Below are 21,184 nucleotides of genomic sequence, written 5' to 3' on the forward strand. Positions count from 1 at the left end.
AGCCCATGTCTATCATAGGAACGGGCACGCTGATTGGTCCAGACACGGCTGAGACCCGCCCGCGCCGTTCCTCTGGTTCAAACGCGGCGGCGGGAGTCGCGGGGCGGAGCAGATCGCAGACCAGCCGGGTCCGCAGAGCGTGAGTCTGAGCCCCTAGACCCAATTCTACCGCACCCTGCTCCGCAAGGCCAGGGGAAGGCCGCCTCCACCCACACCAGTCCCGGCTTTCCCTCCCGCCGCGGGGAGGGCGGTGCTTCCACCCCTAGGGCTGCGGGAGGCCTGGAGGGTCTTCCCAGGCTGGCTGTGCGCGCGCGCACCCTCCTCAGGAGCCGAGGGGTCTGCCGGGTGGTGCCGGGGCGGGAGGCTTGCTCCTCCCCTAAACCAGGAGGAGCCCTTCGTCTCTTCAGCTCTGCCTCCTGTCAGCACTAACTGCTTTATTCTCTGCCCAGTGTAGTCAGCCAGTTCCTTATTATCTGCGTGATAGCAATTTTCTTAACCTCTCTGTTTCAGTGTCTTCATACCTCGTGCCCATCCCACCACCTCCTGATGCCCCCGCCTCTTTCGCTCTGCTCCATTCCCTCTGGCCTCCCTGTTATTGTTGGAGAGGCCAGGTCCTGCCTCAGTGCTTTTGGCTTGGCTGTTTCCTTTGCCACGGATATCTTTCTTTCCCCAGATATCAACATGGCTTGCTGGTCACCCGCTTCAGGTCTTCAAGTCTTGGGTCAAATGGTGTCTTCTGTGAAGTCTGACTTGACCACACTAAAGATTGCACCGTCTCACCCCCATTGCCCTTATCTTACTTGGTTTTGTTTTTACCTCATAGCACTTAACACCTTCCAACAAACTATATATAGTTTGCTTATTTCAGTCATTCATTTAATAACTACTTATTCACACCTATTTATGTGCCAGGCTATGTGTGCCCCCACTGCGTGGGGGCAAAAATCTCTGCCCTTGTGGAGCTTCCATTCTAAGGGGGGAGATAATAGACACATTGATAAGTAAGAGAGTATGTCAGATAAGTGTATCACCTCCTGTTACGGTGAGTTAAAATCTGGTGTTTAATCTCCATGATTAGACTGAGCTTCCTAAAACTGGAGTGGTAGCTAATTTTCATCTCCTTGTCCCTGATACCTTGAGGGAGATCAGGATCTCTCAAGCCCTTCCTGCTCAAAACATAGGACATACTTGACTTTTCTGATATCCTTTCAGCACCAGTGGGGAGATGTTGAAGTTCAAATATGGAGCGCGGAATCCTTTGGATGCTGGTGCTGCTGAACCCATTGCCAGCCGGGCCTCCAGGCTGAATCTATTCTTCCAGGTAACAGGCTACCCTGCCAACTTTGCTCACCTGTGTGTTTCCTTGGAATCTCCTTGTCACTCACCTTTGCTTTTATTTTATTTATTTATTTAGAGTCTCACTCTGTCGCTCAGGCTGGAGTACAGTGGGGCAATCTCAGCTCACTGCAACCTCTGCCTCCTGGGTTCAAGCGATTCTCCTGCCTCCGCCTCCAGAGTATCTGGGACTATAGGCGCCTGCCACCACACCCGACTAAGTTTTGTATTTTTTTTTTTTTTTTAGTAGAGACGGGTTTCACCATGTTGGCCAGGCTGGAGTCAAACTCCTGACCTCAAGTGATCCTCCTGCCTTGGCCTCCCAAAGTGCTGGGATTACAGGCATGAAATGCGCCAGGCTTGCTTTCATTATAGGACCAAGGATAATATTTTAGGAGAAATTCTGTTTTGTTTTGCTTGAAACAAGGTCTTCTGTCGACTCTAGGCCTGTGCCACCATGCCCAATTAATTTTTAAATTTTTTGTAGGGATGGGGTCTCACTATGTTGCCCAGGCTGATATTGAACACCTGACTTCAAGTGAGCCTCCTGCCTTGGCCTCCCAAAGCACTGGGGTTATAGGTGTGAGCCACTGCACTGGCCTTCTATTTGGAGTTTTATATGCACTGATTATTTTGGAAAAAGGACACTGCAGAAGTAGATAGCTGAACTTGCCTTAGGAGGGAGATCCTTTCATATTTCTCACACTTTACACTTCTGTACTAAAGTTCATTAATTGATTGATTGACAGGGTCTTGCTCTGTGGCTCAGGCTGGAGTGCGTTGGCACAATCACGGCTCACTGTAGCCTTGACCTCCCGGGCTCAAGCGATCCTCCCACTTCAGCTTTCCAAGTAGCTGGGACCACAGGTGTGTGCCACCACACCTGGCTAATTTTTGTATTTTTTGTAGAGATGAGGTTTCACTATGTTGCCCAGGCAGGTCTCGAATTCCTAGGCTCAAGTGATCCACCTGTCGCAGCCTCTGAAAGTGTTGGGTTTACAGGCGTAAGTCACTGCACCAGGGTGAGTTTGCCCTTTTATTGGAGAAAGAAAAATAAATGAACAAAGATGCTTTTTAAAACTACAATTTCTGTGGGTATCATCCTATTCATTTTCATTGCAGGGATGTTTATTTTTTAAGATTTAAAAAAAAGTTTTGATGAATATCACACCTGTTTAACCCTCATTCCTCTCAAGATAACACATTTCCATCACCCCAGATGTGTTAAAACTTAATGTCATAAGATTACTTCCAAATAGATTTTTAATTCTTTTGTTTCTGATGTATATGGAACACTGGTGAAGTAGAAATCCTTGTTTGATTTATGTATTCATAAGTCAGGGGGACAATAGAGACTGTGAAGATTTAGAATTGAATCCCAGTCCCAGCACTAGTTAGCTGTGTTACTCTGGGTGAGTCAGTTACCTTTTCTGAGTCCATTTGCTGTTCTTTAAAATAGGTTGTAGCCTGTAATCCCAGTATTTTGAGAGGCTGAGGTGGGTGGATTACTTGAGGTCACGAGTTCGAGACCAGCCTGGCCAACATAGTGAAACCCCATCTCTACTAAAAATATAGAAAATTAGCTGGGCGTGGTGGTGGCATGCACCTGTAATCCCAGCTACTTGAAAGGCTGAAGCAGGAGAATCGTTTGGACCCGGGAGGTGGAGGTTGCAGTGAGCTGAGATCGTGCCACTGCACTCCAGCCTGGGCAGCAGAGTGGGTGAGACTCCATCTCAAAATAAAACAAAAAAATAACATAGAGGTTGTAGTACCTAATCCACAGGGTTGTTGTGAGGATTAAATGAGATATTACATATAAAGCATTTAGCACCTTGCCTGGCTGTTAGTAAACCCCTTATAAAAAATGGTAAGTATTGTTAATACTCAGCATAGAATAGTATTAGTTATAATATTAATACTAAATTTCTGTATCCTTAATAGGAATTATGTTTAGGAAGGTAGTTATGTAGGATACCTGTAAGATGATGAACAATGAAGTATTCTTGATAACTTTTTGTTTTTTCCAAAATATTAGTATTGGGTGTTTAAACAGATCAGAGTGGAAACAAATTGAAAGCTTAGGTTGTTCTGTGGGACCATCGCCATCAGCATTTTAAGTCTTGACATATTTTTTACAAATGAATAGTCTGTCTTTAGCCTTACATGGCTGGAGTGCTGCTACTTTTCAGCCCCTTTATCATGCTACTTCAAAATATCTCTAACTTGCTGGGCGTAGTGGCTCACGCCTGTAATCCTTGCACTTTGGGAGGCTGAGGCGGGCGGATTGCTTGAGGTCAGGAGTTTGAGACTAGCCTGGGCAACATGGTGAGACCCCTTCTCTACTAAAAACACAAAAAATAGTTGACTGTGATGGCGGGTTCCTGTAGTCCCAGCTACTTGGGAGGCTGAGGTGGGAGGATTGCTTGAGCCCTGGAAGCAGAGGTTGCAGTGAGTTAAGATCGTGCCATTGTACTTCAGCTTGGGCGACAGAGCAAGACCTTGTATCTTAAAAAAAAAAAAAAGAAAAAAACATTTCCACCTTACTTATTAAGGGCTTATAATGTGCTGAGTATGTAATAGTTATGGCTTCCAATGTGTCTGGTATAGAACTGGCATGTTTCTGAGTATTCCACTTCAGCCTCGTAACAGAGGTAAGGACTATTTTTATTTAAACTTTAAATAAAAGGTTTTTATTTAGGAGACAACAGGCCAGGTGTGGTGGCTCACACCTGTAATCCCAGTACTTCAGGAGGCTGAGGCAGGTGGATTGCTTGAATCCAAGAGTTCAAGACTAGCCTGGGCAAAATAGTGGAACCCCATCTCTACAAAAAATATAAATAATTAGCCAGGCATGGTGGTGTGTGCCTGTAGTCCCAGCTACTCAGGAGGCTGAGGTGGGGGCATAGCTGGGGCCCTGGAGGCAGAGGTTGCAGTGAGCTGAGATTGTGACACTGCACTCCAGCCTGGGTGACAGAACGAGGCCCTGTTTCTAAATAAATACATAAATAGGAAGCAACAGATATAGACATATATGGAGGTAGACAAGGCCTTGCCCAAGATCATACACATTGAGCTTTGCAGATGGAGCCAAGATCAGACTCCATCTTTGGTTGGTCCGACTCCAAAGGCTGACCACATAGCCATGGGGCCATACCGTCTGTGCACGTCAGAGTTTATTAAGTATGTCTTGTATTTTGTCATTATAACAGGAAGAATTATAGGTAAACCCTCAGTTCATCTCTTTTTAATGCTGAGTTCCCCCCACCCAGTAAAGCTATTATTGCAAGTGTATTGTATACCTGTCATTTGCCTTGAGTGATCAGGTAAGGATGCTGTTTGTTCTTTTCCCATATAGTGCTATTTGAATGAGATTGAGATACAGTAGCAATTTTGTTTCCCATTCAGGTGAGTACTTTACACTGAGTGTCATTTTGTCTTTTTTACTTCTACTCAACAGGATTTCCTAACATGTTCGAGGTCAGTGATTGTCAGACTTTTAGAGCCAGCAAAATTTCCCAAATTGCTGGGTAGACACAGGTTTTCTTATTTTGCCAAGTAAGGATATTTAAAAAAATAATAATAAAAAGAAAAACCTATTATTTTCTTGCCCTTTTATTTCATAAAGGGCATTTTAAGAAACAACAAGACAGGAAGAACATCATCTCAGAATAAAAGACCATTTTTAAATTTGAATACATTTAGTTTTATGAAAAAAGATATCATGTGGCATTCATTTTTTCTCATTTCACTGCAGGCTGTTGAAAAATTTGTTAAGACCCAGTACTGCATTTGGGAACCCCTGCTTTAGTTGGTCTAAACTCTTGAAGAATACAAGAAACAAAGCGTTTTATTTTCCTGAGTTAGTGGCAACTATTACTAAAGTGACAGATATGGTGGCCTTGAATGCAGTGCTTCCCAAACCTGACTGAGGTCTGACTCTCTTGGGGACCAGGGTCTCATTCCGTTGCCCAGGCTGGAGTGTGGCAGCACAATCTTGGCTCACTACAGCCTTGACTTCTTGGGCTCCAGTGATCCTCCTACCTCAGTCTCACGAGTGGCTAGGACTACAGGATCATGCCACTACACCTGGCTAATTTTTTTTGTTTGTTTGCAGAGATGGGGTCTCGCTGTATTGCCCCGGCTGGTCTTGAACTCCTGGGCTCAAGTGATCCTCCCACCTTGGCCTCCCAAAGTGCTAGGATTCCAGGTGGGAGCCACCTCGCCCTGCTGGGGAACTTGTTAATAAAACAGATCCCAGGCTACAGTCTGGAAAATTCTAATTCAATAGGTTGTGGGGGAGGGGAGGCATAGGACCAGATAATGTGTGTGTTTGTTTTTTTTCCTTAAATTCTCCAGTGCTCTTGTGATTCAAATGCAGCAATCCGTTTCTGTTATCAAGTGCTGTGTAACAAAGCACTTACGACGTTTAAAGCAACAATGATTTATTTTTCTTAGGATTCTGTGGATTGGCTGGACTCAGCTAGGTGGTTCTGCTTCATCCTGTGATGTCAGCTGGGGTTACTTGTGGGGCTACATTCAGCTGGGATTATGTCTGGGACTGGAACATGTGGGTGCTGACTGCTGGCTGGGGCACCTTAGTGTTTCTTACGTGGCCTCTCTTCTCCATGAGGTCTTTCAGTAGTGTAGCCCAGGACTTGTAACTTTTTTTTTTTTTTTTAAGACAGAGTCTCGACCCGTTGCCCAGGCTGGAGTGCAGTGGCATGATCTCTGCTCACTGCAACCTCTGCCTCTTGGGTTCAAGCGATTCTCCTGCCCCAGCCTCCTGAGTAGCTGGGATTACAGGCGCTCACCTCCACGCCCGGCCAATTTTTGCGTTTTTAGTAGAGACGGGGTTTCACCACATTGGTCATGTGGGTCTCCAACTTCTGACCTCGTGAGCCGCCTGCCTTGGCCTCCCAAAATGCTGGGATTATAGGCGTGAGCCACCGCTCCTGGCTGACTTGTAACTTTTTTTTTAAGTAATAAAGATTTTAGGCTTTGTGGGTCCTGTAGTCTCTGTTGCAACCACTCAACTTGGCCATGGTAGCACAAAAGCAGTTAAAAACAATATGTAAATGATGGATGTGGCTGTGTTCCGGTAAAACTTATAAAAAGTCCGTGGGCTGGATTTGGTCCAAGGGCTATAGATTGTACACCCCTGGTCTAGCCCAAGCATCTTTGCATGGTGGCTGGCTTCCCAAAAGTGGAAACTGGTAAGCTGCTTTTTTTTTGAGAGGGAGTCTTTCTTTGTTGCCCAGGCTGGAGTGCAGTGGTGTGATCTTGGCTCACTGCAACCTCCGACTCCCGGGTTCAAGCAATTCTCATGCCTCAGCCTCCCAAGTGGTTGGGATTACAGGCACCCACCACCATGACCGGCTAATTTTTGTATTTTAGTAGAGACAGGGTTTCACCATGTTAGCCAGGGTAGTCTCAAACTCCTGACCTCAAGTGATCCACCTGCCTTGGCCTCCCAAAGTGCTGGGATGACAGACATGAGCCACCATGCCTGGCCGCTTGACAAGCTTCTTAAAGGCACTGCCCTGAACTGGCACAGTATCTCTTGTGTCACATTCTTTTGGTTGAAGAGAGTCTCAGAGATGGCACAGATTCAAAGATAGGAGAAATAGACTCCAGCGCTTAAAGGAAGGAATAGCATGTGCCTACTGAATTGGAGGAACTGTTGGAGGCCATCTTTGCAGCGAGACCACACTATTCATGGCTTGGCACGTGGGACTCACTGCTCTACACCAGGGTCGCAGACTCATGTCTTTGGGGGCCGGGCAGTGAGTATAAATGAGTTAGGTGGGCCAGTTGGAAGATGGAGTCAGACCTGCAGTGAACTCCGGAACACATCTGCTACCGGGAGGGGCAGCATTACTCAGCTCCAGCTCAGCGTCATCAGGCAGGAAGGCGAGGCAGGAAGACGAGGCAGTGTTGCCGGATCTGCCAGTGTTTCAAGAGAAGCCAGAGACTCCATTTTTATTTTTTTTTATGGAATCTCCTGATTTTGAAATATTGGCAGATAATTCAAATTATCTTAAACACTACAGGCCAAACAAAACATATCTGTGGGCTAGAGACAGTCTGCCAGTTTGTAACTATTTCTCCAGATCATGAGTAAATTTGGCTTTATGATAGTCACTCAGTTCTCATTACTCTAGGTTGTTCAAATGAATTAAAAAAGCTGAAATTATATGAATAAACCCCTGGGCACACGTGAAAGAAGTGAAAAACCCATGTTTCCTATTGTAGAAACATGGAAGCATGTCAGAGCCAGAGGATCCAGAGGAAGTATTCTCACTAGCCTCAGACCCTCAGGAGTGAGGGACCTTTTCTTGTTAATGGCCATGCTTGTGCAGTTTTCCCTCCCAGGTGCTGGTGAAAGAAACCCACAGTCTTGGAATCATGGAAGTGATACCATAATGACTGTCGGTTGACGCTGCTTTAAAGAATGAAGCCACAGAATTGTGCTGTTAGCATGTCGTGAGCAGTTAGTTGAGTTGGTGGCTTGTAATTTACTCTGTGTGGATGTTATTGATCAAAGCTTTTCATTATTGACAGTGTCTCCATCTGCTGTTTGCTGTTTTTAGGGGAAACCACCCTTTATGACTCAACAGCAGATGTCTCCTCTTTCCCGAGAAGGGATATTAGATGCCCTCTTTGTTCTCTTTGAAGAATGCAGTCAGCCTGCTCTGATGAAGATTAAGCATGTGAGCAACTTTGTCCGGAAGTGTAAGTTTGGGGAACTTTTTCTTGAAAACCGTCCTGAGAGAGAAAAGTAGAAAGATGCTTGAGGCAGAATGAGTTACTGGTTGATAGTAGTGGGTAAGAACTCTGGTTCTATATAAGACAGATCCAGGTTCAAGTTCAGGCTGCACCTCTTATAGCTGGGAGACCAGGTAAGTTGGGCTACTTGGTTGCAAGTGACAAACTCAATTCAAAGACTGAATTTAGGACAGGTGCAATGGCTCATACCTATAATCTCAGCCCTTTGGGAAGCTGAGGTGGGCAAATCGCTTGAGCCCGGGAGTTCAAGACCAGCTTGGGCGACATGGTGAAACCCTGTCTCTACAAAAAATACAAAAATTAACTGGGTATGGTGGCTTGCACCTGTGATCCCAGCTGCTCAGGAGGCTGAGGTGGGAGGATCACTGGAGCCCGAGAGGTCAAGGCTCAATGAACCATGATTGTGCCATTGCACTCTAGTCTGGGTGACAGAGTGAGACCCTGTGTGAATAAAAGAGTGAATTTATTGGCTTATGAAACTGAGAAATCCAGGAATGAGTTAAGTTTTAACTTTAGGCATAGCTGGTTCCAGAAACCTCAATAATACCCTGTGACCTCATGCTTATACTCACTCAGGACTGACTTTCTATTAGGCAATGTAGGCACGGTGCTTAGGACCTGTGATATTTAATTTTAATGAATTTAATTAGTTTTAATTAACTGAATTAAATTTTAATTTGTTTTAAAATTACAGGAAAAATGAATGTAATAATGTATAATGATTCTGGATTACATTCATCTTTATACCAATGTAGTCATAGAATAAAATTTTTGTTTTTTTTGGAGACAAGGTCTTGCTCTATTACCCAGACTGGAGTGCAGTGGTATATCACAGCTTATTGCAGTTTCAACCTTCTAGGCTCAAGCAATCCTTCTACCTCGGTGGCTGGGACTACAGGCTCACACTACCATGCCCAGCTAATTTTTGCTTTTTTCTGTAGAGATAGGGTCTTACTATGTTACCCAGGCTGGTCTCAAACTCCAGGCTTTAAGCAGTCTTCCTGCCTCAGCCTCCCAAAGCTTTGGGATTACAGGCGTTGAGCCACCATGCCTGGCCCCATGAAACATAATTTTCGAATTCTTTTTTGTTTTTAATGGAGGAAGGGGCTGAGGAAGGCAAAAGTACCTAGGGCCTATGAAGTCATATATCGGCCTTGCCTTCACCCTGTTTCTGACTTTGCTTGACTTCCATGTGATGGGGCAGTTGACTGGTGGTGTCCCAGTTTCATACTCTCACATTAGTGTTTTTCAACCAGTGGGTGACTTTGCCCCCTAGATGTTTTCGGTTGTCAGAGCTGGCTGGGGATGGTGGTGTGTGAGGTTGAGGGGAGGGTCCTACTGTCAGTTAATGGGTGAGGCCAGAGATGCTGCCAAACACCTTACAGTGCACAAAGCAGCCCCTGTAACACAGAAGTATGTAGCCCACAATGCCAGTAGTGCTGAATTTGAGAAACCCCACCTTGTACAACACTGCTGTGCAACCAACCACCCTAAATATTAGTGACTTAAAACAATAGTCATTGTGGCTGGGCGCGGTGGCTCATGCCTGTAGTCCCAGCACTTTGGGAGACTGAGGCGATGGATCACGTGAGGTCAGGAGTTTAAGACCAGCCTGGCCAACATGGTGAAACCTTATCTCTACTAAAAATACAAGAATTAACTGAGCGTGGTGGTGGGCGCCTGTAATCCCAGCTACTTGGGAGGCTGAGGCAGGAGAATCATTTGAATCTGGGAGGTGGAGGATGCAGTGAGCCAAGATCTCACCATCGCACTCCAGCCTGGGCAATGAGTGAGACTCTGTCTTAAAAAAAGAAGTTATTGTATTACCTCTCGTGTGTGTAGGTTGATTGGACTCAGCTGGGAATTCCTCTGCTCTGTATTACATTGGCCAGGATTGCCGTCACCTGGGACTCTCCTGGGCTGGAATGTGTGAGAGGGCTTACTCACTGTTTGGTGCCCTGGCTGGGAGACTGGGCCCAGCTGGGCCTGTCTCTCTTCATGAAGTCTCAGGGCCTTTTGCTGTCTACATGGCACCTCTATGTGGTCTCTACATCAGAAGTCAAGGAACTACAGCCTGTGATGCCTATTTTGTAAACAAAGTTTTACTGGAACAGCCACACCCATGTGTTTGTACAGTGCCTATGGCTGCTTTCACATTATAACAGCATTTTATTTCATTTTATTTATTGTTTTGGAGACAAAGTCTCACTCTGGCTGGAGTGCAGCAGCACAGTCATAGCTCACTGCAGCCTCCAACTCCTGGGCTCAGGCAATCCTCCTGTCTCAGCCTCCTCAGTAGCTAGAACTACAGGCCCATGCCACCGTTAACAGCTAATTTTTAAATTTTATGCAGCGATGGGATCTTGCGAGATTGCCTAGGCTGGTCTTGAACTCCTGGCCTCAAGAAATCCTCCCACCTTGGCCTCCCAAAATGCTTGGATTACAGGCATGAGCCACTGTGCCCAGCCCACAACAGCATTTGAGTAGTTGTGATAGAGATCAAATGGCCTACAAAGCCCAAAATAATTCCTGTTTGGCCCATTTCGAAAAGGCTTGCTGACCTCTGAGCTACATGGTCTTTCTAGTAGGACAGCCTCGATGGTAGCTCAGGGTTTCCAAAACACAAAAGTGGAAGCTGCCAGGCTTTCTTAGGGGTTATCCTAGGAGGAACATAGGATCTCTTTGGCTGCGTTCTATTGTTTGATGCATGCTCTGGGGCCGCTCAAATTCCACCTGAGAGGAAACTACACAAGGGCATGAATCCCAAGAGGACTGGGGTATTGGGTGCTATTTTTGGAGACTGGCTACCACACCCTGCCCAATGGTTATCTTCCCTTATCTAGGTTAATACAATCCCAGGGAAGATTCTAACTTGGCTCTGCTTTGGGTCATTTGCCTCCCTGGAGGTGAAGTATTGTGATTGGTTTTGTTGGAGTGCCCAAAGGGGTCAGGGCAGTGTGATTACCAGCACCTCATGGGATGGGGGATGCGTGGTTATGCAAAGGAGCCGGGGATGCTGAGTAGAAAAGAATCAGCATATGTTCACTATAGTGCCCTTCGGTATTTTACATGTACTTTGTTCTCAGTTTTCTCATCTGCAAAACGAGAATAATGTATATCCTTTTTTTGGAGTCTTGCTCTGTTGCCCAGGCTGGAGTACAGTGGCACAATCTCAGCTTACTGCAATCTCCACATCCCGGGTTCAAGTGGTTCTCCTGCCTCAGCCTCCTGAGTAGCTGGGACTACAGGGGTGCACCACCACACTCAGCTAGTTTTTTTATTTTTAGTAGAGATGGGGTTTTGCCATGTTGGCCAGGCTGGTCTCAAACTCCTGACTTCAAGTGATCCACCTGCTTTAGCCTCCGAAAGTGCTGGAATTACGGGCATGAACCACCGCACCCGGTGGGAATAATGTATATCTAGTGAGGCTGTGTTGGGATTGAGTGAGTTAATGCACAGACCAGACTTGTCATGTTGCCTGTCCCATAGGAGACAATAAATGGTACCCAGTAATCATAACTCTGAACCTCAACAACATTTAATATATTGTATATCTTCAAAATGTACTTGAGATATTTGTTCATCATTCTGTTTTTGTTTGAATAAGCTCCCGCCTTCTTTTTTGAATATTTAAATTTATAAGTAGGGAGTGGGAGGGGAAGGAAATTATGTGACGAGGCTAGCTTACTGAGCCATCTGCAGGCACCTTCATTAGTCTTGAGGCTGTCCTCTGGTTACTTAACAGCAGTGAATTATCTAGAACCATATAGTGATCAGAAGACTTGGTTTAGTGGAATGTAGATGTTTTTCTAATAGAACTCTCTTCCAGGGAAATGTTTCATATGTTTGAAGAGGTTTCCTGGGGAGTGGTTAAGAGGCCATGATTGAAAATGGGTGATTACATTACGTTTTTTTTCCTCCCCTTTTTGAGTGTCTGTTTTGGAATGTAAGCTTTGTTTTTCCATGTGGAGAAGGGTCCATCAGCTGCTTCTGCCCAGGTTTTTTGAATCTTCCTATAGGGATGGAGATTTTCTTTGGGGACTGTTAGAGAAAATAGAACAGAGAGTAGCTCTGAAGGATGTCTCCAGCAGAAGTACTCCTAGCCTTGGGCCAAGGGAGGGAAGGGAAGGGATTTTTGTCTTTCTTAATTTCTCTTACATCCCCAGTACCTAAAATAGTATCTGGCATATGTTAAGTACTTAATAAATACTTGTTGAATGAGTGTATTGCTCAGTGAACAAAATAAATGTCAAACATTAAGCACAGTATCAGATAATTTGTGTAAAAAATATACAGCAGTGTAATATTAAAACTTGCACAGAGGCCAGATGCAGTGGCTCATGCCTATAATCCCAGCACTTTGGGAGACCGAGGTGGGCGGATCTTTGAGCTCTGGAGTTCGAGACCAACCTGGGCAACATGGTGAAACCCTGTCTGTACAAAAAAATGCAAAAATTAGCCGGGGCATGGGGGCACACGTCTGTGGTCCCAGCTACTTGGGAGGCTGAAGCTGGAGAATTGCTTGAAGCTGGGAGGTGGAGGTTGCAGTGAGCCAAGATTGTGCCCAGCCTGGGTGACAGAGTGCCAGGTTGCAGTGAGCCAAGATTGTGCCCAGCCTGGGTGACAGAGTAAGACCCTGTCTCAAAACACAAAACAACACCCCCTTCAAAAAAAAAAAAAATCCAAAACCACCACCACAACAAAAAAACTTACACAGAAAAGTGTTGATAATTGTGAAAGTTGGGGCTGTTACTGGCAATTTGACAGTAGCTGAATTACTACCATTTCAGCTATATCCACTATAGATAACACCTTCAATATATTTACAGCTTTAGTTCCAATAGCAAATGATAACTTTTGAAAAGTTTTTTTTTTTCTTCCTTATTGCAAACATAATATGCAATACAATGTTAAATATAGAAGGTTAAATATGTATCTGAGTCTGTTCGGGCTGTGATAATAGATACCTTAGACTTGGTAATTTATAAAGAATAGAAATTCATTGCTCGAAGTTGTGAAGACTGGGAAGTCCAAGATCAAGGCACTGGCGAATCTGGTGTCTGGTGATGACTCCCTGCTTCAAAGATGGCGCCTTCTTGCTGCATCTTCACCTGGCAGAGGGGGCAAACATGATTCCTTCAGCCTGTGGTTTTATTTATTTATTTATTTTTAATGTTTAAAACTTTTGGCCTGGCGTGGTGGCTCACGCCTGTAATCCCAGCACTTTGGGAGGTCGAGGAGGGTGGATCACGAGGTCAAGAGATTGAGACCATCCTGGCCAGCATGGTGAAACCTTGTCTGTATACTAAAAATACAAAAATTCACCAGGTGTGGTGGCTTGCACCTGTAGTCCCAGCTACTCAGGAGGCTGAGGCAGGAGAATTGCTTGAACCTGGGAGGCGGAGGTGGCAGTGAGCCAAGATTGCGCCACTGCACTCTAGCCTGGCAACAGAGTGAGACTCTGTCTCAAAAACAAACAAACAAAAAGCAAAAAACCTTTTATTTTAGGTCCACAGGTAAATGTACAGGTTTGTTATGTAGATAAACTTGTCTTGGGGTTTGTTATAGATTATTTTGTCACCTAGGTACTAAGCCTAGTAACCAATAGTTATTTTTTCAGATTGTCTCCCTCCTCCCTTCCTCTGTCCTCTACTAGGCTCCAGTGTCTGTTGTTCCCTTCTTTGTGTCCTTGTGTTCTCATCCTTTAGCTCTCATTTATACGTGAGAACATGTGGTATTTGCTTTTCTGTTCCTGCATTAGTTTGCTAAGGATAATGTCAACCTCTTTTTTTTTTTTTTTTTTTTTTTGATACAGAGTCTTGCTCTGTAGCCTAGGCTGGAGTGCAGTAGCGCGGTCTTTGTTCACTGCAACCTCTGCCTCCCTGGTTCAAGTGATTCTCTTGCCTTAGCTTCCTGAGTAGCTGGGACTACAGGTGTGCACCACCATGCCAGGCTAATTTTTCTATTTTAGTAGAGACAGGGTTTCACCATGCTGGCCACGCTGGCTTCCAACTCCTGACCTCATGATCCACCTGCCTTGTCCTCCCAAAGTGCTGGGATTACAGGTGTGAGTCATTACGCCCGACCCAATGTCAGCCTCTTTTTTAAGAGGACTAATCCCATTCATGGGGATGGAGCCCTCATGATTTAACCACTTCCCTAAAGGTCCTACCTCTTTTTTTTTTTTTTTTTCCGAGACAGTCTTGGTCTGTCACCCAGGCTGGAGTGCAGTGGTGCAGTCTTGGCTCACTGCAACCTCCGCCTCCCAGGTTCAGGTGATTCTCCTGCCTCAACCTCCCGAGTAGCTGGGATTACAGGTGCCTGCCACCATGCCCGGCTAATTTTTTTGTATTTTTAGTAGAGTAGCGGTTTCACCATATTAGCCAGTCTGGTCTTGAACTCCTGACCTCAAGTGATCCACCCAAAATGCTGGGATTACAGGTGTGAGCCACTGTGGCCAGCCCCTAAAAGTCCTACCTCGTAATAGTATTACACTGGGGATTACGTTTCAACATGAATTTTGCGGGGGCAAGGGGCACAAACATTTAGATTATAGCACATCACATACATAGTAAGAGAAAAATCCTTCCAAATCTTACCTGAGATAATCACTGCTAACAGATTGCTGTATAGTATTCCAATTTTGTGTGTGCCTTAAAAATATTTATTATGGAAATTTAAAAACATACCCCAAGGTGGCCAGGTGTGGTGGCTCACGCCTGTAATCCTGGCACTTTGGGAGCCCGAGGCGGGTGTATTACTTGAGGTCAGGAATTTGAGACCAGCCTGGCCAAAATGGTGAAACCCAGTCTCCTAAAAATACAAAAATTAGCCGGGTGCGGTGGGCACTTGTAGTTCCAGCTACTCGGGAGACCAAAGCATGAGAATTGCTTGAACCCTGGAGGCGGAGGTTGCAGTGAGCCAAGACCACGCCATTGCACTCCAGCCAGGGTGACAGAGTGAGACTGCATCCCAGAAACAAACAAACAAACAAACAAACAAACGTTATGTTTTCAAATAGTTATTTTTTTCAAATTGTCTCCCTCCTCTCATCTTGGTTTGTTTAAACCAGAGAAAACTCCCTGCCTGTAAGGAATATGTGTTCTAATGGAGACTGAGCCATCTTGTTATGGGCAGACTCGTAGGCTGTTTCAACTTTCCTCTTGATAAACCTTTGGGTGGTTTCTGATTATTTTTCTGTTACAACTGTTTTTATCGTGCACATCTTTGTATACATCTTTTTTGAGCACACGTGCAAGTATTTCTGTAGACAATGGATGATTCCTAGAAATTGAAAGGTTGAATTACCATGTTCCAAAAAAGGAAGCAATACACCCCGCTATGTTGGCTTTTGCTCTTGGGTCCAGATGATATCTGACAGAGTTATTCTCTGATTGCATTTTCTTTTCTTTTCTTTTTTTTTTTTTTTTGAGACGGAGTCGGAGTTTCGCTCTTGTTGCCTAGGCTGGAGTGCAATGGCGTGATCTCAGCTCACTGCAGCCTCTGCCTCCCAGGTTCAAGTGATTCTCCTGCCTCAGCCTCCTAAGTAGCTGGGATTACAGGCATGCACCACCACACCTGGCTAATTTTTTGTATTTTCCATAGAGATGGGGTTTCACCATGTTAGCCAAGATGGTCTTGAACTTCTGACCTCAGGTGATCCACCTGCCTCAGCCTCCCAAAGTGCTGGGATTACAGGCGTGAGCCATGGCGCCTGGCTCTATGACTGCATTTTCACAGTGCTTTGGGTCCTTATCTCTACCTCAGTACCTCAATATTCAATGCCCACTGGGCCCTTAGATACTGCAGCTAAAAGTGCACAGGGGTGAAGAGTGATGTGACAGTTTTAGGGTCACAGAAGTAGCTGGTATAGAGAGAAGTTGTGAAGTTCTTTTTTTTTTTTTTTTTGGAGACAAAATCTCACTCTATCCCCCAGGCTGGAGTGCAGTGGCTCGATCTCAGCTCATCACAACCTCTGTCTCCCTGGTTCAAGTGATTCTTATGCCTCAGCCTCCCGACTAGCTGGGATTATAGGCATGTGCCACCACACCCAGCCAATTTTTTGTATTTGGTAGAGATGGAGTTTCACCATGTTGGCCAGGCTGATCTCGAACTCCTGACCTCAGGTGATCCACCCACCTGGGCTTCCCAAAGTGCTGGGATTACAGGCCTGAGCCATTGTACTGGTCTTTTTTTTTTTTTTTTTTTTTAATAATCATAGGCTTGAATGTAGCCTCTCATCTGTTTGCCTTAATAATCCAAAAGTCTTTAGATAAAGAAATGGAGATTTGAAATGGCTTCTCAGAATTCCAAGATAGTGTTGTCGTGGTTTTGCCTGCAAAGCAACGTGGTCTGTCTCCTTGTGCAGTTGAGATACCTGGTGGTCGCCAGTGACAGACCCAGTTATTAAGTTGGACACCGCTGTAAGCAACTTTGTAAACAATCCAAGCCATAATGAAGAATTAGGAGAGATTGACTTTGTGTATGAGCAATAAGAAAATCCAGTTCAATCCAGCAAGTTTTTGGGGAATTATAATTCAAAACGCAAATACTTGATCTGAAAGAAACTTGGAAAGAGACAGGGAAGGAAGACGGGCTTGTTACAGCATTGCCAGGGCAAAAGGAAAATACTGTATAGCTTTTAATTTTGCTTCTTCATGGCGTTCCCCATGTAGATGCCCTAGATTTGTTTTTTACAGTGGTCACGACTTCGTGTGGATCCACCCAGCACTCTTGCCTGGTTCCCCAAGGGACCAAGGGAAGGTGTATTCAGGATGACTGCTGAAGTGAGGGGTGGGGTCTGTGGCTTAGAAGACTCTAATACTGTGGCACTCATTATATATGCCTTTGACCCAAGAGATTTCAACTCCACCCGTGCAACAAAGGAAGAGGGTGGGCAAGACCAGTTACAGTTGCAGGCTGAGTGTGATAGTTCATGCCTGTAATCCTAGTGCTTTGGGAAGCCAAGTTGGGAGGATTGCTTTAGTCCAGGAGTTTGAGACCAGCCTGGGCAGCATAATGAGACCCTACCTGTACATATGGTAGTGTGCACTATAGTCCCAGCTACTCAGGAGAATGAGGTGGCTGAAGATCCCTTGAGTCCAGGAGTTCGAGGCTGCAGTGAGCTATGATTCTATGATTTCACCACTGCATTCCAGGCTGGACAACAGAGCAAGATCATGTTCTTTTTTTTTTTTTTTTTTTTTTTGAGATGGAATCTCACTCTGTCACCCAAGCTGAAGTGCAATGGTGCGATCTCTGCTCACTGCAACCTGCACCTCCCAGGTTAAAGTGATTCTCCTGCCTCAGCCTCCTGAGCAGCTGGGATTACAAGCAGCCACTCGTGCACAGCTAATTTTTGTATTGTTAGTAGAGATGGGAGTTTCACCATGTTGAACTCCTGACCTCAGGTGATCCACCCACCTCGGCCTCCCAAAGTGTTAGGATTACAGGTGTGAGCTACTATGCCTGGCCAATTGTGTCTCTTAAAAAAAAAAAAAAAAAAGGAAAATGAAAAAAATGACATTGGCCAACTCATTAAAATGCCAGTCACTGACTGTGGTATGAAATGTCTTTTCCCTTTGATGGACCAAGTCCGTCTCATTGGGTGAGCCACTTGCAGGGCTGAGTATGACTCTAGAATATAACTGCTAACCTTATCTGCTGCCCAGCCATTGAAATGGCCATCCCTTCCAGTTCCCAGAAGATTCCAGTGTGTGTTTGGGATTTTAAGACAGTCCCTTGGTCTTTAGTGTGGCATCATTCTGCCGGATTCTCCAGGGTAATTTTGATTATAAGAATTGCTTGCCTGCCCATGTTGTGTAATGCCTGTATATGATGCTGTTCCTTTGTAATGTGCAGGATTAAATTTTTGGGTCAGCCACTGCTGCTCCCCTTCATTCCTGCAGGTCATTAGGGTCATCGCACATCTAGCGATGTATCAGATCAGTGTATCTAGAGTGTTAATAAACATGTTAGATTCCAAATCTGCTGTCCATTTAGTCCATACTTCATACGTTGAGGATCTCTGACTGAAAGATTAGACTTGGAAAAAGAATGAGACTGTATGGTAAGAAAAAGATAGTTGCAAATCCATTTGGACATGTGGCATGTCAGCCCTGCAGAGCAGATGTCAGGGCCCCATTTGGTTCTCTGAGTGCTAAGCCCTTCTGCCTACCACGCTTTTTTTTTTTTTTTAAATTTTTATTTATTTATTTATTTTTGGAGATGGAGTCTTGCTCTGTCGCCCAGGCTGTGATACAGTGGCAAAATCTCGGCTCACTGCAAGCTCCGCCTCCTGGGTTCACACCATCCTCCTGCCTCAGCCTCCCGAGTAGCTGGGACTACAGGTGCCCGCCACCACACCTGGCTTATTTTTTTTTAGTAGCGAGGGGGTTTCACCATGTTAGCCAGGATGGTCTTGATCTCCTGACCTCGTGATCCGCCCACCTCAACCTCCCAAAGTGCTGGGATTACAGGTGTGAACCCCCGCGACCGGCCTCCATGCTTTGTTTTTTTAGAGACAGAGTTTCACTCTGTCACCCAGATTGGAGTGCAGTGACACGATCTCAGCTCATTGCATCCTCTGCCTCCCAGGTTCAAGTGTTTCTTGTGCCTCAGCCCCGAGTAGCTGGAATTACGGGCATGCATCACCACACCTGGCTAATTTTTGTATTTTTAGTAGAGATGGGGTTTCACCATGTTGGCCAGGCTGGTCTTGAACTCCTGACCTCCAGTGATCCACCTGCCTAGGCCTCCCAAAGTGTTGGGATTACAGGTGTCAGCCACCATGCCCAGCCCCCTCTGCCCCTTTAAGCACTGCCACATATTAAATCTACGAAGGCATTACTGATACAATCCAAGGAAGATGAACCTTGGGATAGTGGGATAAAACTAAGTACATGTAGTTTGAATGGAATGACCTGGAAGCCAGGTCCCAAGTTGGTCTAAATTAGACTCTTGTTGACTATGTCACACTGTAAACCAGTCTAAATGCTGATAAGCATGCTTGACCAAACACTGCCCTGCAGCCTTCAGAGAGGAAGAAGGAAAACATAATTTGTATCCTCTCTCCCTATTTTCTGAGTCTATGGGATTCAAATTGTAGCTGCCATGGAAACTGTACTTTGGAATTTCTGGAGCCCTTAATTTTAACTTAACATATAAAAACACTTTTGTACTGATTTTATAATTATTCATGATGGATGAGAAAGTGAATGTCTTTGACAGTGAGGGAAGCTATCCGAACGCTATTTTCTTTTTTTTTTTCTTTCATAAAGATGCATATATTTGCATGCTTTATTTACCTGGGGATAACTCTTGCATCTTTTGCAGATTCCGACACCATAGCTGAGTTACAGGAGCTCCAGCCTTCGACAAAGGACTTTGAAGTCAGAAGTCTTGTAGGTTGTGGTCACTTTGCTGAAGTGCAGGTGGTGAGAGAGAAGGCAACCGGGGACATCCATGCTATGAAAGTGATGAAGAAGAAGGCTTTATTGGCCCAGGAGCAGGTAGGAGGATTTTAACATCATGCTTGTCCACTTTCTGTACCGGAGTGTTCATTGCAAAGACGAGAATCTGCTGCACTGGCGTCTAGGATCGAGCACGTTTTCCTCTGTGACTATATTTAATGATGGTTGGGGCAAAAAGGGCTCTTGTGTTCTTAGCTCATCTTCTTGAACTGATGTTGGCTAATTTTGAAGGCTCACAAATTCCTCTTGATGTATCATGTTTCTATAGTTGTGATTTATTTCAGTACCAAGTTGGCCTTTTAACTAATGAATTTAAGGTGATCTTTTATGACCGCTAGCTGGGGACTCAGGATATACATATGGTGGGGTGAATCGCATTGCTTTTGTACACGCTTTAGATATTTGTGTTGTGGGCATATGGATTTGGTTTTAAAACAGGCCTTTGAAGAAATCAAATAAAATTCTTTGTTATGTGGCTAGGGAGTTGCTTGTTTGAGAGCAGGTAGAACGTTATCTTTTTTGTTGTGGTATTTTTCTTTCTTTTAAACAAGGCTACTGTCTCTCGACATTGATTCTTTTGCTGTGTTTTAGAGAGATGGCCATCAGCCTTGGAATTCAGAGAGTAATTTATTACTTACAGACATTTTAGTGCACATGATATGTCTGATAATGTACCCAGCTCTGCAGGAAGCTCGCAAAAGGAATAGAAGTCCCATGGCTGTTATTTTCAGGGTTTAAAAACAACCTTGGAAAGTGGAGGAAAAATGCAAATGTATAAAGCAGGTGCTTACCAGCTAAAGTATCACAGAAGCGGGAGAGCAATTAGCAAATTAATTAATGATGATGTGAGGGGAGATGTTGTGGGTGAGCAAGGGACAGTTAGGGACATTTCTCACTGATGGGGGGAAATGTAGGTTCTGGGCACAGAGAAGTGATGAGAACATGTTGGGTAGAAGTGTGACATTCTGGAGTACTAGAATGCTATGCAAGTGGGTGTGTGTGTGTGTTCAGTGGTTCAGAACAGACTGGGAAATGGCGAAATGAGGACATTTGGGTGGGGAGGGGGAAATGGGTGGGAAACTCAAAAACCTTTTTTTAAAAAATTGTGGTAAAATATATATAACATAAAGTGTACCATTTTAACCATTTTTAAATGTGCAACTGAGTGGTATTCAATGCATTCATGATGTTGTACAACCACGACCACTATCCATTTCTAGAACTTTTCTATCCCAAACAGAAACTCTCTATCCATTATACAATACCTCCCCATTCCCCCAAGAACCAGTTTTTGAATTGCAGTTTACTTTGTGAGGCTGTTGGGGATTATTTAGACCTCTGGAAGGAGGAGGTTGGGATCAGAGTCTGGCCCTGTGGACTTCAGTGACTTTGTGTGCCCTCCAATCAGAGAAGCGGTGGAGGGCAGGAAGCTGCTTGTCAGGATCTGAGAGTGGCTTCTGTGTTTAGCAATAAAATGTGAGCAACATAATAGAAAGGAAAAGTGACGACATGGCAGATAATTTGGAAGAGAGGAGTGGAAGATGCTCACTCAGCCTCCCAGCTCCTGAGAAAGAACTGTGTCTCATCAGTTC

At 44.9% G+C, this 21,184-nt stretch overlaps 1 protein-coding gene across 9 annotated transcripts in view; it reads left to right on the forward strand.

Moving 5' to 3' along the window:
• The first annotated feature begins 48 nt into the window (after nt 1-48).
• Nucleotides 49-21,184, forward strand: part of LOC105494878 (citron rho-interacting serine/threonine kinase) — a 195,409-nt gene continuing 174,273 nt past the window's right edge. For 8 of the 9 annotated variants that reach the window (XM_011763808.2, XM_011763815.2, XM_011763835.2 and 5 more), the window contains exons 1-4: nt 50-139; nt 1,213-1,321; nt 7,926-8,067; nt 19,456-19,631. In XM_011763808.2, coding sequence (XP_011762110.2) covers nt 1,226-1,321; nt 7,926-8,067; nt 19,456-19,631 — 414 coding nt within the window. In that variant the 5' untranslated portion in view covers nt 50-139; nt 1,213-1,225. Of the gene's footprint in view, nt 140-1,212; nt 1,322-7,925; nt 8,068-19,455; nt 19,632-21,184 lie in introns of all 9 variants that reach the window. The other variant, XM_011763857.2, reaches the window with a different exon arrangement.

The sequence above is a fragment of the Macaca nemestrina genome, chromosome 10 (genome assembly GCF_043159975.1).
Source record: "Macaca nemestrina isolate mMacNem1 chromosome 10, mMacNem.hap1, whole genome shotgun sequence".
In the NCBI taxonomy this organism is placed as follows: Eukaryota; Metazoa; Chordata; class Mammalia; order Primates; family Cercopithecidae; genus Macaca; species Macaca nemestrina.